The sequence below is a fragment of the Lepus europaeus genome, chromosome 2 (genome assembly GCF_033115175.1).
Source record: "Lepus europaeus isolate LE1 chromosome 2, mLepTim1.pri, whole genome shotgun sequence".
NCBI lineage: Eukaryota > Metazoa > Chordata > Mammalia > Lagomorpha > Leporidae > Lepus > Lepus europaeus.
In genome coordinates this window covers 163,697,195-163,712,873 of record NC_084828.1, presented here as the reverse complement: position 1 = coordinate 163,712,873, position 15,679 = coordinate 163,697,195, and the positions used below count along the sequence as shown (strand labels likewise).

Genomic DNA, 15,679 nt, shown 5'->3' with positions numbered 1-15,679 from the left:
CTAAACATATGTGTTCCCTTTCTTTCTTTCTTTTTTTTTTAAGTTTTTTTTTTTTTTTTTTTTGGACAGGCAGTTTATTTATTTATTTTTTTTGGACAGTGAGAGAGACAGAGAGAAAGGTCTTCCTTCCTTCCGTTGGTTCACCCCACAATGGTCGCTGCGGCCGGCGCACCGCGCTGATCTGAAGGCAGGAGCCAGGTGCTTCTCCTGGTCTCCCATGCAGGTGCAGGGCCCAAGGACTTGGGCCATCCTCCACTGCACTCCCTGGCCACAGCAGAGAGCTGGCCTGGAAGAGGGGCAACCGGGATAGAATCCTGCGCCCCAACCCACACTAGAACCCCCAGGGTGCCGGCTCCACAGGGGGAGGATTAGCCTATTGAGCCTCGGTGCTGGCCAAGTGTGTTCCCTTTCAACACCACTTCCTCATTAATATCTGACAAACTTAAAGTTAATTTGATCATTTCCTACCCCTTACAACCAATTTTAGGATTTACAGTCCGTTGCCTGACAAGTTCACGTTGCAAATCTTTTTGTCAAATATTTCACATAAACAAAAGTGTGTATTTGTGATGGTTGAATTATTCAGAAAGTGGATGGTTCTAAGCAAAAAGGAAAATAAGTGTCCTCAATTAGGTGAAGGTTCTGAGATGGACAAAATTCATGCCTATGTCTGTGTATAAAACTTTCATGTGTTTGTAATTCTGAAATGATAAATGCCAGTCTAAGCACCATATTTTCCTTGCTGTGAAGTCATGTGGAGACATTTACAAGAGAAGGAAGGTGCTGGAGAAACTAACTTGAGAATTTATTTGTACCGTACTTGGTCCAGAAAGAATGTTGGAAGCTTCTAAATAACAAAGTAAAGCCATTTATCATAAATTAAAACCAGGGCCATAGAAAAGGAAAAAACAAGGGTTGACAGCAAAGTAGAGTTAGGGTCAGGCTGAAGGACCCAGCAAGATATGCAAACAGGCCACATATTTGGCTGTTTTTCAGCTTTCAGTTTGAAAAGGAAACCCTGGGATTAAATTTCACTCACCTGAATTTCTGCTCTAACAAGACATGGCCTGTTTTTTGTTTTTTTGTTTTTTTGGTAAATGGGCCAAGATGGCCAGTTACCAGTTACGGAGGAAATCTTCCTCATGGTAGAGAACTGAATGTGCTTTCCCTGAATCTACTGAGCCAGGCCTCGGTCCTCATTGTTGCATTGTGTTCCAGCATTCCACATTGGCTTCTGTCCTAACTTTAAGCCCTGTGTGTCTCTACATTTCTCTTTCTCTCTCCCTCCTCCCTCCCTCCCTCCTTTCCTTCCTCCCCCCTCCCTCCTCCTCCCTTCTTTCCTTCCTCCCCCCTCCCTTCTCTTCCCTTCTTCCCTCCCTCCCCCTCCCTTCTTCCCTCCCTCTCTCTCCCCTCCCCCCTTCTTCCCTTCCTCCCTTTCTCTCTCTGTCTTCCTTTCTTCCTCTCTCTCTCTCTCTCTCTCTTCCTCTCTCTCTCTCTCTCTCTCTCTTTTCTTCAGATTTATTTTATTTATTTGAAAGCCAATGACACACATACACACCCACATACACAGATCTTCATCTTCTGGTTCCCTCCCCAAATGGCTGTGATGGCCACAGCTGGGCCAGGCTGAAGCCAGGATCCAGGAACTCCATTAGGGTCTCCCACATGGGTAGCAGGGGCACAAGGACTTGGGCCATCTTCTGCTGCTTTACCACGCACACTAGCAGAGAGCTGGGTCAGAAGCAGAGCAGCCAGGACATGAAACCATTGCTCTGATATGGGATGCCAGTGTTTCACAGCGTGGCTTAACCTACTGTGCCACAACACTGGCCATGTCTCTTCATTTCTTGCTTTACCACATTAGAGGTAGATGATGTTCTTCCCTTTATTTTTTCTTTTTTTAAGATATTGTTTATTCATTTGAAAGTCAGAGGGAGAAAGAGCTCTCCCATCTGCTTATTCAGTCTCTAGATGGCTGCAGCAGCCTAGGCTATGTCAGGCTGAAAACAGGAGCCAGGAGCTTCTTCCCAATCTTCCATGTGGGTGGCAGGGGTCTTGGGCCATCTTCTGCTGTTTTCCTAGGCCATTAGTAGGGAGCTGGATCGGAAGTGGAGCAACCGGGACATGAATCGGTGCCCTCACAGGATGCCAGTGTTGCCAGTGGTGGCTTTACCCGCTACGCCACAATGCCAGCCCTGAGGCTGATGTTCTAATGTGGGACAGTCCCACAGTGTGACACACAAGGGGTCAGAGACGCAGGCAGCTGGAGATGCCTCCTTCAACATAAATTGGGTTAGAATAATCACAACCCAAGTTTGAATAGTTCAAATGCACATAAGGCTAAAAAACTTCCCTCCAAGTATTACACTACTCATATCTCACAAATTTTAAAAAATGGTATTTCAATATCAAGTTAAAATAGAAACTACAGCTCAGTAAAACCAAATAATTCAAGGAAAAGAATTGCCTTAGCGTTATTGAAACAGAATGAAATTATCATGCTAGTTGGAAATTTTGTTAGAAGTTTTCACAAATCTTGAAGATATCTGTCTAGAGCTGGAATTCATATCTCCCCTCCTGCATTTAGAGTCACAGGAAATAGAAATTCTTTTAAAATAATAATAATAAAAAGCTGGAAGAAAAAAAAATTTCATGATGGGTCTGGTAATTGCCTTGAAATAAAATAGGTCTTGAATATGTTTTAAAGATTTATTTATTTGAAAGGCAAGACAAGGCAAGAGAGAGAGAGAGAGAGAGAGAGAGAGAGAATCTTCCATGTGCTAGTTTACTGCCCCAATGGCCACCACAGCCAGTTCTGGGCCAGGCTGAAGCCAGGAGGCAGGAGCTCCATTCAGGTCTTCCACATGAGTCACCCGGTGCTGCTTTCCCAGACACCGTGGCAGGTAGCTGGCTTAGAAGTGGAGCAGCTGGGACTCAAAGCAGCACTCTGATATGTGGTGCTGACATTAAAAGCAGCAGCTTAACCTGTTGCACAACAGTGCTGGCCCCCGTAAAAGGTTTTGATAGGTGCTGTAGAAAGACATCATATGAAAGGCCAGGAATAGGCACAGATAACTGTGGTAGAAGGCAAGACATCATCCTGAATGAATGATACATACAATAGGGAGGAAGAGGCCACTATCAAGTAGAGAAACAGGGAAGGAGACACATCTTAAAAATAGGGGTGGTTTCTGGGGCCAGTGCTGTAGCGCAGTGGGTTAAAGCCCTGGCCTGAAGCGTCAGCATCCCATATAGGCACCACTTCTAGTCCCGGCTGCTCTTCTGATCCAGCTCTCTGCTATGGCCTGGGAAAGCAGTAGAAGATGGCCCAAGTCCTTGGGCCCCTGCACTCATGTGGGAGACCCATAAGAAGCTCTTGGCTCCTTGCTTTGGATAGGCATAGTTCCGGCTGTTGCGGCCATTTGGGGAGTGAACCAGCGGATGGAAGACCTCTCTCTGTAACTCTGCCTTTCAAATAAATAAAATAAATCTTTAAAAAAAATAGAGCTGGTTTCAATTTCCATTGAAACCATTTCCAGTTCATTGATGGGAAAGGTAACCTCGATGAAGAGTGAAATAATCAAATATCTGAAAGAAGAGAAACAACAAGCACTCAAATGAAATGGTGACTGGACAGTTTTATTGGAAGTGGTAGTAAATAAAGCTAGAAGATAGACTTCAGTGTCTGAAAGCTCATTTGTGAATTTTGTACTTGGTACTGTAATGGACAGGGAGTGTGGAGACTTCCAGGCAGAAGTATGTGATCAAACTTGCAGCAAGGCTTTGCACTGATGCAGGCTTTGCTTCAACCTTGTCTCTCCTTTATACTTAACAACAATCAGGCTACACAGATAACTTTCAGGTTCGAGAGCACACATAGTTCTTTCTTCTCCGCCTTCCAGTCTGTGTGACAGTCTACCTAAAATACTTGAGAATGCTCATGACGTCCTGAACACAGTCTGTCCATCTCTCCCTTCTCTTTTCTACCAAAACAAATCCCTGCTCACTGATTTTGCAGCATGTTACTTATGCTTGTTAATTGACTGCGACCCCTACCTTTACACCCCACCAATGGGACTGCGAGCTCCTTGAAGACAATGGTCATGATTACTACCTATCCAGTGTCCCACACTACATGTGTGATGATATATCTGCAACAAATGTGCTGAATGGGTCAACTTCTCTGAAGGTGCTTTGCCAAATGAATTAGTTTAGCAAAGAGACTGGGGACAAAGTGAGCACTCATTTGATAGCTTTGCATTTGGATATCTTATGCCAGGTGCTGTGAGAAGTACTAAGAAGGCACCTACATGGATGTGATGCTACTCTGAGGGTGGTCAAATTCAAGGGGAAAAATATTGACGTGTAAGATAGACATTGTAAAAGACTGTGGTGAGTGCCTGAAACATGGTTAGGAGTTACAGTATGCTCACAGAGGGTCTGAGGAACTGAAGAGGCCTGGGTTTGGACCTGGGCTCTGAACTGGCACTGCTTCTGTCTGAAGAGGTTGGTGCTTCTTTGTTCCTGATGTTAAGCTCATGGTCTTTGCAACTATACGGCCAGCTCCATCAGTTGATTCTCAGTACATGCTGCCTGCCCTGTTCACAAAACCATGAGCTTGGTAGCTCTCTGCTCCTCTTCTTTGACTGGCCTGGGTGTGTTTTCATTGTGCTGCTACCTTCTCTCCTGCAAATAGTATTCTGGGAATTGTGGTCCTGGCAAGGGGAAAGGAAGCCCCATAGGTTTGGAAAACCCACTTCTTGTTTTCTGTATTTCTATAACACTGGAAAATTTGCTTGTTGTGTGACTTCACATCCTATATCACCTGAGTGAACACTTTGCATTTGCAAATCACCTAATTTGTAATGATACGTTTTGTTTTTTTACCCAATTTATGTGTAGAATGGGGATAATTCTGCAGTTTTAGTGTTTTAGTATTTATAAATCACTTAGAACTATGCTTGGTGCCTAAACAGTGCTTTATAAATAATAACTCATTACTCCTTTAATTTTCATTGTAACTCAGTTGTGTATTCTTCTTTTTTCCATTTTAACAATGTGGAAACTGATGTACAGAGAGATTACGTAAATTCTCCAAGATTGTGTAGCTAGGGTTTAAACACACAGAATCTGACTAGGGAATTTGTTTTCTTAATCAGTCTCACTGCCTTCAGTGCCTGTGGCCTATTGCCTTGTTGTGGTTGTCGATCAGCCGACTACATTGAGTTAGAAAGGTGGTTTCACAGATGGAAGATTTATTGTTAATATTTTAAGAATTTAATCTTGGCTGATATCTTATGAATAAGGCTTTTAATTTTTTTGCTAAGTACTGATATTTAAATAATGTTTGTTTTATAATGTGTTTTTCTATAACCTGGCTACCTTATGGGAAGTCAAGCATATTCTCTTTGGAGAATTTGGAAAATTATGTCTTTACGTTGATTTCTATCAAATACCTCAGTGAAATACAAGAAATAACAAGAATAACATAGCTATACTGGATATTTATATACAATGGAGTAATTTACTGAAAAATTCATCTTTTTTGTACATTTTGTTCTGCTTACCTCATCTGTAATACTTTAGCTAATTATAGAACAACTTTGATTTGTACTTTGGAGAAAATAGGCTTTTAATCCAGATCATACCCAATGTATGGGAAGCAAATCTTATCCCAATTAAAGATAAATATGGGTAAGTCAAATTATTTGAATACTGATAACTCGACTATTTTATGAATAATTAACCATTTCATATCATAAAGGAAGACATTGTCAAGTTGTTATAGTTAATTTACTTTTTCTATGGTAAATTCTATGATATGTTCTAATGACTTTTATAAATATGATTGAAAAATCAGAGTGTTCAGACTGACTAAAAGTGATAGAATCTTCTTTATTATTACATCCGTGACAACTGCAAGCAATGTGTATACCTGATAAATGTTGAAGAATGAATGATTGAGTGATGATTCATGCTCAATGTGGGCACTTCACTCTATTCCAGAGCTTTCTACCTGGATCCAGAAACTCTCTGGTTGCACTTTTGAATCACAAAAGTAGCTTCAAAAACTGCTGATGCCCAGGCCTCCTGCTCCCCCATCCCACCCACTCAGAGTTGGATCCTCAGCAATGTTTTAAGTGCTGGGGAATCAAAACTGAGCCAAAACCAGGCAAATTTCTGCCGGTGTCAGTGTCGCGTTATAATAGAAGGAAACTGATAACATGTGACTCACTGTCAGAGATGACAGGTGGTGTGATAAACTATGGCGCAAAATAGAGCATCGTGAAATAGAGGAGAGTAAATGTTAAAGTCAGAGATGTTTCAGTCTTTGAAAAAACTGTTACGTTAAACATCTTAATTATTGGTCTGGGGAAAAAAAGAAAACAATCCAGGTGTTCTTTTCACTTTTCCCTCTCCCTCACCCCATTTTGTTACTTTCTTTATCCAATGCTGGATTGAGTCCTCATGTGCTTTGTGCTTCCATTTCTGTAGCTTCCAGCCATTAATTTCGATAGTGCCCAAAATAGCATGACGAGGTCTGAGCCCACCATCAAGGTGGGTGGACACAGAGCCCGAGGCCAGTGGCACGAGTCCACAGAAGCTGTTGAACTTGAAAATTTTAGGTAAGAAATCCAGTGTCTCCCTTGCCTTCAGCAACCTATTCTCATTAGAACAAAATTTTAGGTTTATCATGGGCTGAAACTTAAAACCTGCTTCAAAATTTGCCATGGAGTTTCTTAATTTAATAACTTCAGTTAGTACTTGAATCATTCCCAGAAATTATGTGCAAATATCAGGCTTAATGGTCACAGGTGGAGCTGACCTGGGAGCTGTAGGACACTGTGCTGACATACACTTGGCATTTGCTCAATGAGGAAGTGGTTCCAGGTTGTTGGCCTGGATCGGCCGACTCCCAGCTTTGTCTTAGCATTCAGTCTGTTTGCTTCTTTGCAGGTAATGGGAAGGCATAAAGGAAGCTGATGCTGTGAGCAGATGTGATGGTTAAAGACAGTCTTTGTCAAAACAGTGGAGTTTTTCAGTTGCAGGGAGAGCACCTCACTTTTAACACTGAAAGCCTCAGCCCATGTTTGTTTCCCTGCAGACCTCCTGGAAAATACACATCCTTTGGATCACTCCCCTTCCAGGAGCTGATTCTTCTAGTTTTATAGTGGCTCAGGTCACATGGCACTAAGTACCATGTAAATAATGAATGCTGTGAAGTACTCTAGAAATGTCATGCATTTATTTGGGCTACATGTATTTTCCCTATCATATCACAATGAATTTTAATAGTCCAGAAAAGTCATATGACATTAAAGGGGTTTATATTGTTATTTTACTTTGTTAATTTTTTTGAGAAAGAGGGAGAGAACGTGCTCCCATCTACTAATTCACTTCTCAAATGCCCATATTGGGTGGAGACTGGGAACACTGTCAAGGTCTCCTACACGTATGACAAGAACTCAATTACTTTAGTAATACTGTTGCTTCGTTAGGGTTTGCCTTAGAAGAAAGCTTGAATTGGGAGCTGGAGCTGGATAATTGAACCCAGGCATTCCAATGTGAAAAGAGGGTATCCTAATTGGTGTCTTAACTGCTAGGCCAAATGCTCACTCACCAGGGATACATATTTTTAAAATATATTTTCAAAGAGGAATACCAAATACTTTCAAAATTCTTACATATTTTAGTTGCCTGCCATAAAAAACGATTACAACCCTCACCCGGCTAGAGTGGGAATGTGCCATTCAATGGTACCTGTAAGACTGCAATGAACCCTACGGTTGGCAGCATAAAGTGTGTGTGGGGGGCTGCATTTGGTGCACACTGCTCAGGGCACCTGCGTCCCATATTGTAGTGCCTTGTTGTCATTACAGCAGCTTGGCTTCGGATCTAGCGTTTCTGCTAGTGGGCATCCCGGGAGGCAGTGAAAGGTGGCTCAAGGACTTGTGTCTCTGCCACTCACATGGAACACCTGGACTCCTGGCTGTAGCCTGGCCCAGATCTGTTACGGGTATTTGGGGAGTGAGCAAGAGGGTGGAAGATCACTCTCCATCTTTCTCTACCTCTTTGCCTTTCAAATAAAAATGGAAATAAGTTAACAAAAACAAATGGCAACATAAGAACTTGCCTTTGAAGTAGTATAGTCGTCATCTACCTGTCCCCTATCTGCCCACCTATGTATCTATTTATTATTTGATCTACTTCTTAAAATTGTTCTATTTTAATATACATAAAATATTATATCATATACAGGCTGAATATCCCTTATCTGAAATGCTTGGAGCCAGAAAAGTCTTTCAGATTTTGAAGTTTTACAGATTTTGGAATATTAGTATAGACTGACAATTGACTATCCCTCATCCAAAAATAGAACATCTGAAATCTTCCAAAATCTGGCTCTCAAAAATTTCAGAATTTGAAGTGTTCAAGTTCTCAGATTCAGGGTACTCAAATTATATTCTGTAATAATGAGACCTTTTGTATATTGTCTTTTATCCTCTCTCTCTTTTTTTAGAGCCTTTGTACACCAAATTCTCTTGTTTTATTTATTTATTTGAGAGACAGAAAGAGACAGAGAGAAGGAGAGAGAGAGATCCCATCAGCTGGTTTACTACTTAAATGTGTACAAAGGCCTGGACTAGGTTGGGTCGAATATGGGAACCAGGAACTCAATCCAAGTCTCCCACATGGGTGATAGGAATCCAATCACTTGAGCCATCACCACTGCCTTTCAAAGTCTGTATTAGCAAAAAGCTGGAGTCAGGAGCTGGAGCTGGATACTGAGCCCAGGCCTTGCGAAGTGAAATGCAGGTGTCTCAACTGGGCTTCTTAACCACGAGGCCAAATGCCCATCCTCCTCCTTTTTAACCCCTTTGGTGGGTTGTAGTATCAGCAAGAAGCTGAGAGTAGAACAGAACTTTAATACACACACAACAAAATCAACAGCAACAGTCAATCAACATGCCTGAAGGAATGCAGACTGTGTCTATGAAATTCATATTACTTCCAAGGAAATATATGTGCTAACCCCTGGTGTCGATATCTAGAGCAGCCAGTGGGATAAAGACTGGGTAGAAAAGTGAAGGGAAGGAATTTTTCTCTGCCTGTTGCCCAGCTGTCCAGATAATGTGCCCCCGTCATTCCCTCTCTCCTTATACCCCTTTCTTCTTTCCAACAATTTTTAACAGTTAACTGTTTGTGGGGAATAATTTAACTGATCTGGTAAAATGACATACATATGCTTGACTATAACATTATGAATGTCATACTTGAATTTCTAGTTCCTCATTTAACAGTTGATACTTGCCTTTGGTAATATGAGAAACCCCAATATTCCTTCAATATTTGAATAGAGATGATTTTTATCTACACTAGTAACTTTGAAGCAGCCTAAACAATTTTTACCACAAAATATTTTTCTGCTTGTTTCATCTCAGTATAAACTACAAGAATGAGAGAAATTTCAGCAAACATCCCCAGCACAAACTCTTTCAGGAGATCTTCACAGCATTGGTGAAAAATAGACTCATTTGCAGGTAAGGTTGTTGCTGGAAAGACAACAGATGTTCACACAAGAATGACATATTTTTTATCCAGAGTGTGCCTTGAAGCAGTTTACAAGGTTGTATACCATGTAATTACAGAATAAAATAGAACAAAGGTAGTTTAGGAGGTGAATGAGTAGGCCTTGCATTGCATCTGTCACTCTGGTTAGGTACTGCAATTATGATAGATGAAGTAAAATGAGTAAACATTCAGTTACATTGTTTTACTTATTTTGAGTTTGTATACTCAAGGAGGGGTTTACTGTGTGGGTTCTTATGAAAGAGACTTTGGCTAACCCCAAGGACACCATTCTTATGGTACACTGTTCTCATTTTGTAGTAGATACAATGATTGATTAAATGGGCTGCCCTATCCCTGACCTTGAAGAAAGGAAGGATAAGTGTGTAACATTCAGTCACAGCCTCATAAGGAAGTTTCTTCTGAGGACAAAGCAGATATTCCCAGCTTTACTCTGTGGCCTGTCCTAGCACAGGTGTATGTGGAGCTATAACGCTGATCTTTTGGATAGGATCCATTCTTACTGCATATTTAAGCACTGGGTAGTAACTGCCAAATAGATTAGTTTAAGATGGTACAGGATGGGACTGTAGCTGTCATGCTGTTGTGCATGGTTTAAGCAGGAGATTATTAGATTTACCTGGATAACACAAGAAGCCTAAGATCTTCACTAGGGTTATGAACTTGAGGTTACTGCTCACCTTTTGACCGCACACTAAAAGGTTGTTGAACCATTACTGCACACCATCAAGAATCTGAAGTTGTCCTTGATTGTTTTCTTCTTGAGCTTTAACCAAGTAGAATAATATGAGTAGCAAAATAATTCTGCTCAAAATGGTATTAGGGATAAATGTTCTTTATTTAAAAAAACAACTAACATGGCCATTTGTAGGTCAGTATTTTGGGAAAGTGTTAGATGCAGAAACTGTTAGGAAAACAATCAGGCAAGGGTTGACATCAACCAGTTAAAAAATATCTTAACAATGCTAAAGTCAAGAGATTTCTTTTTGGGTTCTTAGTGATTAATGAGGTATCTTGTAACATGAGCAGTCCCTGGAAATCTTTAAACCAGGAAGAGATAATTGTAGATCTCTGTGCTTTCACAGTAGGAGAAGGAATTTAGGAATGTTGAACATCAAGAGCATCCTTTTATGTCATCCTTTGTCTGTTGACAGATAGCTATGCTCAGTTCTATTCTAAAAACAGGGTTGGTATAAAAGATGGCTTAAGTATAAAGGTCTTACGTTGTCCCTCACCCCATATAACCTTAGTAAGATGACTAAGACCCGATTTCTTCTCATTCCCCTTTAATTTTATATTTACGGAAGAATTACATCTCAAGACCGTTTCTACTATGGCCTCTTGTCCCTTCTCTTTGGAACATCAGATTTAGTGTTGAGTGGAAGCTTAGATTCAACTTAATAGGCAAGTTTGTGAGCACCTACTATGTATAAGGAAGGGAGGAAGCAAAAGATAGAGGAAGAGGAGGTAAAAATGCAAAGATAATTGGTACATGTAATCTGCTTCTTCTTGGGGATTCAAGGTCTACTTTTGTCAGCAAAACAGCTACCCATCATTCTAACACAAGGGGAAACATGGTAAATATATATTGTATTTAGATGACTAAAGACTACATGGGATTAGGAAGTGGGAACATTGATCTTTGGTCCAATTCTGGTTGTAGACAAGATTGGGCATATTGAAGGCTTATGTTATAGCAATTTTACCCTGAAAATAGGATTTATGGGGAATTTAGTTTCATCTGTGAAGTGTGATCCACTCCACCTCCTCTCTCAATTTCTGCCCCATTGATGTGATGCTGTTGCTCTTCTATCTCACTATCCTCATCTACAGTCTTCCCCAAAGCTTGTAGATACCTCCTGTCTGTCTGTCTTTGCCTGAGAGTGACTTGTGATCACTGCCCCATTCTCAGAAATGGAATTGCCCCGTGGAGTCTGGAATTAGATAGGACTTGTTAATCCAGAGTCAGATAAGGTAACACTGCAAATACCTCAAGGTAAATCTCAAAGGTCAAGGGAAAACATCCACTCTGAACCTGAGATTATTCCTAGTTACACAATACTCACTTATTTGGATAGAAATAAATTTTGGTTCTCCAGTCTTTCTTTTTTCCATAACTTCATTTGTCTATAGTAGATTCTGATATTAGAAAATAAATTCACTCCTTTCCCATCTCACTGGCTCTGACAGGGAAGAATAAAGGGTACTTGGTATCCAAAACCAGGTTGTTAGGAGATTGTGTAGAAAAGTGAGTTGTCACTATGCTGAGTATAACTGAGCATTTATAAAATTGACCTCTACTGAAATCTCTCTTGTGGTGTGTTTGCTCCTCTGGGCTCCCTCTTTTTTGGGTCATACCTTACTGATATGAAGATTCTATGATACAGTACAATTTACTTATGAAATGAATTTGCAAATCTGGTTGAAGATATGAGATTTCATGAAGTTATCAAAAGTGATGATGCTGTACAGGTAGGAGCTGACAAATGAGGCTTTGTCAGAATTAGGGAACTTAGCAGCTGAATAACAGAGTGTCAGTCAGGAGGTTGACAAGACGAGACTTTAAGAGTATGCTTTGAATAGCAAAGATAAGAAATTACTGGGAAAAAATGATGAATCCTAAAATATTCACAAAAATGCACCTCTTCATCCTGCAAGAATCAAAAGTGAATTAAAGGAGGTTGAATAATGCTATGATTCTTATAAAAAAAATGCCAAAAGTGTCAGCAGAATTTATTCTTTGCTTTAGTTTCTAGGGAAGTGTAAAATTTTACATTTGCAATTGTAAAATGTAAGAAAAAATACATCTTAGTTTCATAACTTAAGATAATGTTTTCTTTTTCCCCCATCTTCAATATGACATTTGGTATTATTTTAAAGTGGATTTGGTTACTGGCCTTTTTCTGGTGCTGTTGTCCTAGAACACCCAGGATCTCTCTTCCATTGCCTTTGCCTATAAATTTTGTAGAGGTGAGCAAGTCCCTGCTACTCTCTTTTTAGTTAGAGACCCATCTGATCCATTTAGAGTGACCTTATTTGCCCAAAAACTCATTCATTTTTCTGAAAAGGAAAAAGTTAGTATCCTTACTGTGTCCAATTTCCTGAAATATCTGCTACAGATTTGAAATATTTTGGAAATGAGTTATTAGGGGGACTAGATGAGGAATGTGTCTACACTATGTACAAGAGGGGACTCCTTGAACTAGAGAGCAACATCTGGCCAAGCCATCACAGCTTCTTCGAAATTGCTACAAAAAGTGCTCTGGGAACTTCCTAGAAACTTCGAACCAAGACGACTGGTATGTTTACCAGACTGCCAATGTCCCTGCCCACTCCTGACCATGATGTAAGTGGCTGTTTTCCTTTTGAGCTCCACCTGGTCCTCAGTGCTGGCTGTCCAGACACCGTCGCAGAGGGAGGTGAGATGGGAAGATCAGAAGTTGGGATGTGGGAAGAATGTCTTTGGTGTTTTGAACCAATTCTTGAGAATCAGGAAGCTTACGAAGAGATGCTTTTTCGGTGATTTGATCTCATCGGAGAGGCCAGCAGGTACCTTTGAAGGTTTCCTAGGAAAGGAGAGGCCTAGTCCCCTTGGTAAAGTCTGTTAGATAGTGCAGAACCTCCCTAAAGGGAGAGCCTCCAGTAATTACCATAAACTAGATGCAGATGAAGTTTCAGTAAGGCCCCCAAAGTCTCAGGGTTGTGTTTGTGTACCTAAACATCTTCTATCGGCCAGTTCCCAAGTGGTTCACAAAAGTTCTTTGAGATCTTGTTGCTTCTCAGCCTCTTCTCTTGATCTTGTCCACTGCTTCTCCTCAACTCATTGAGGTCACAATGAAATACATTTCCCTTTTATCAAAAGGCCCATCTCTGTGGTGCACTTCTTCTTTCCTCTCTCCTCCTAAAAACCCTGAGCTATTTTATTCCTCTGGTATACCGTGAGCTCCTAGACAACACATCCTGGATTTTTTATCCTCACCTCAAGTCATTGATATTGGTTTTATTGGAGAACACTGAGTCTGAGGTTTTTCATTTAGAATTTCTTTGTATTAAATTATTTGTAAAATGTGAAAAATTTGGAAAAATATAAAAAATGAAAAATTGCCCTTAATATTGTCCTTATAAATAGCTATGTTAACCTTAACTATATTCCCTTCTAATATTTTTAACTTCTATGCTTTTACCTTATTTGATGGACTTATGCAAATATGAAAATGTATTCTGCTTTAAAGTAGAATTTTTCAAACGTTTTTAGCTACGTGTTTGTTTATTTGAATAAGATAGTGGTAGGGGTGTAGAGAGGGAGAACTCTCATTTGCTGGTTTACTCACCAAATGCCCACGGCAGCCAGAATTGAGCTGGCCAAAGCCAGGACCCAGGAACTCAATCTGGGTCTCCCATGTGGCTGGCAGGGACCCAAATACTTGAGCTATCATATGCTGCCTCTCAGGGTCAGCATTCCGATATGAGACACAGGAGTCTCAAGAGGTGTTTTTTTTTTTTTTTTTTTTTTGTTTTTTTTTTTTAGCTTCTACACCATACACCTGTTGCCTAGAGTTGAATTTTCAAAAGAGTTAGATCATTGATTGAGCATCTTTTAGGACTGGGTATTTTTTGTCTCTCTTTTACTCTCAATTTCACAACTTTAAATGAAGGAAATAAGTTGTAAGAACCTAGGAACTCAAATAATCCTCAAGCAAATGATGATTCCTCTACTTCTGATCACCTTGCTTTGACTGAATATTTGGTATATGTTTTTATTTCTCATGAGGTATTATTTAGGATTTATTCCACACTGAAAAATTCATACAAAACACACACACACACACACACGTGCAAAAAAATCATGAAATTGTAGAAGTGGAATTGTCTCTGAAGAAAATCTAGTTCAGTTTCACCTGGTTGATATAGGAGCTAAGGCACTGAAGTATAAGGTGCTGAGGTCAAATCTTGACTGGTTCTCTTTTCTTCTAACATTTTCTAATTTCTTGCTTCTTTACTGACCAGATTAAGATTTGTTTTCAGTTTTGTCCAGGGAAAAGTGTTACTTTAGCTTTCAAATTCTCTCCTTACTGATACTTGCTACTGCTTTGTGGAAACTTATTCAATTGATGTCTAATAGGCATGAAATTAAAACATTTTTACCTTCCCAGGAAATAGCAGATCGGTCTTGGGCCACAAATATCCACCAGAACCAGTTTTAAACCTGACCATGTTGATAAATGACAGTTTCTCATCAGTGCACGAACCTTTGAGAACCAGAGAGTAAGTGATGGTAACATTTCAGGAACCACATTTTTATAGCTAAAAGTCAACCAGTCCTAGTACTCCTATGAAAGCCCACCATCCCCAGACTCCCCTAGCAGCTTTTCCTGCAGAGACTGGGGCTTATAGGTACACTGTTCTTTGCTGTAAATCCATCTTCTGTTTCCCAGACTCTTCTTTCTTTGGGTATCTCAAAATTAATATGTCTACATTAGGACTTGTGATTATTTATTTATTTATTTAAAGGTAGAGTTACAAAGAGAGAGGGAGACACAGAGAGAGATCTTCCACTCGCTGATTCACTCCCCAAATGCTACAATAGCTAGGGATGGGGCAGGCTGAAGCCAGGAGACAGGAGATTTTCCCACCTTGGTTGCAAGACCCCAAGCACTTGGGCCATCTTCTGCTGCCTTCCCAGGCACATTAGCAGGGAGCTGGGTAGGTAGAGGAGCAGCTGGAACACGAACCAGAGCCCATATGGGATGCCAGTATCACAAGTGGCAGCTTAATCCACTGCACTACAATGCCAGTCCCGGGACTTGTGAGTTTTTAATTCATCCCATTGCCAAAATTTTAGCTTTAGAATTTTTTATGTACATATCGCTGTCAAACTGCCACCATTTCTTACTTGGACCATTGTAGTAGACTCACTCAGCTATCTACTTTCTTTCTTCTTCTTCTTCTTCTTTTTTTTTAAGATTTATTTATTTATTATTTGAAAGGCAGAGTTACAGAGAGGCAGAGAGAGAGAGAGAGAGAGAGAGAGAGAAGAGAGAGAGCAAGAGAGAGGTCTTCTAACACCAAATGGCTGCAATGGCCAGAG

General features: G+C 40.4%; 1 protein-coding gene across 5 annotated transcripts in view; it reads left to right on the top strand.

The window, feature by feature from the left end:
• Nucleotides 1–15,679, top strand: part of NEK10 (NIMA related kinase 10) — a 368,558-nt gene that overhangs the window by 23,377 nt on the left and 329,502 nt on the right. For 3 of the 5 annotated variants that reach the window (XM_062179356.1, XM_062179349.1, XM_062179342.1), the window contains exons 4-5: nt 6,496–6,626; nt 9,444–9,542. The exons of 1 other annotated variant lie outside the window; for it this stretch is intronic. In XM_062179356.1, coding sequence (XP_062035340.1) covers nt 6,496–6,626; nt 9,444–9,542 — 230 coding nt within the window. Of the gene's footprint in view, nt 1–6,495; nt 6,627–9,443; nt 9,543–14,818; nt 14,857–15,679 lie in introns of those variants that run through there. One more of the 5 variants, XM_062179372.1, reaches the window with a different exon arrangement.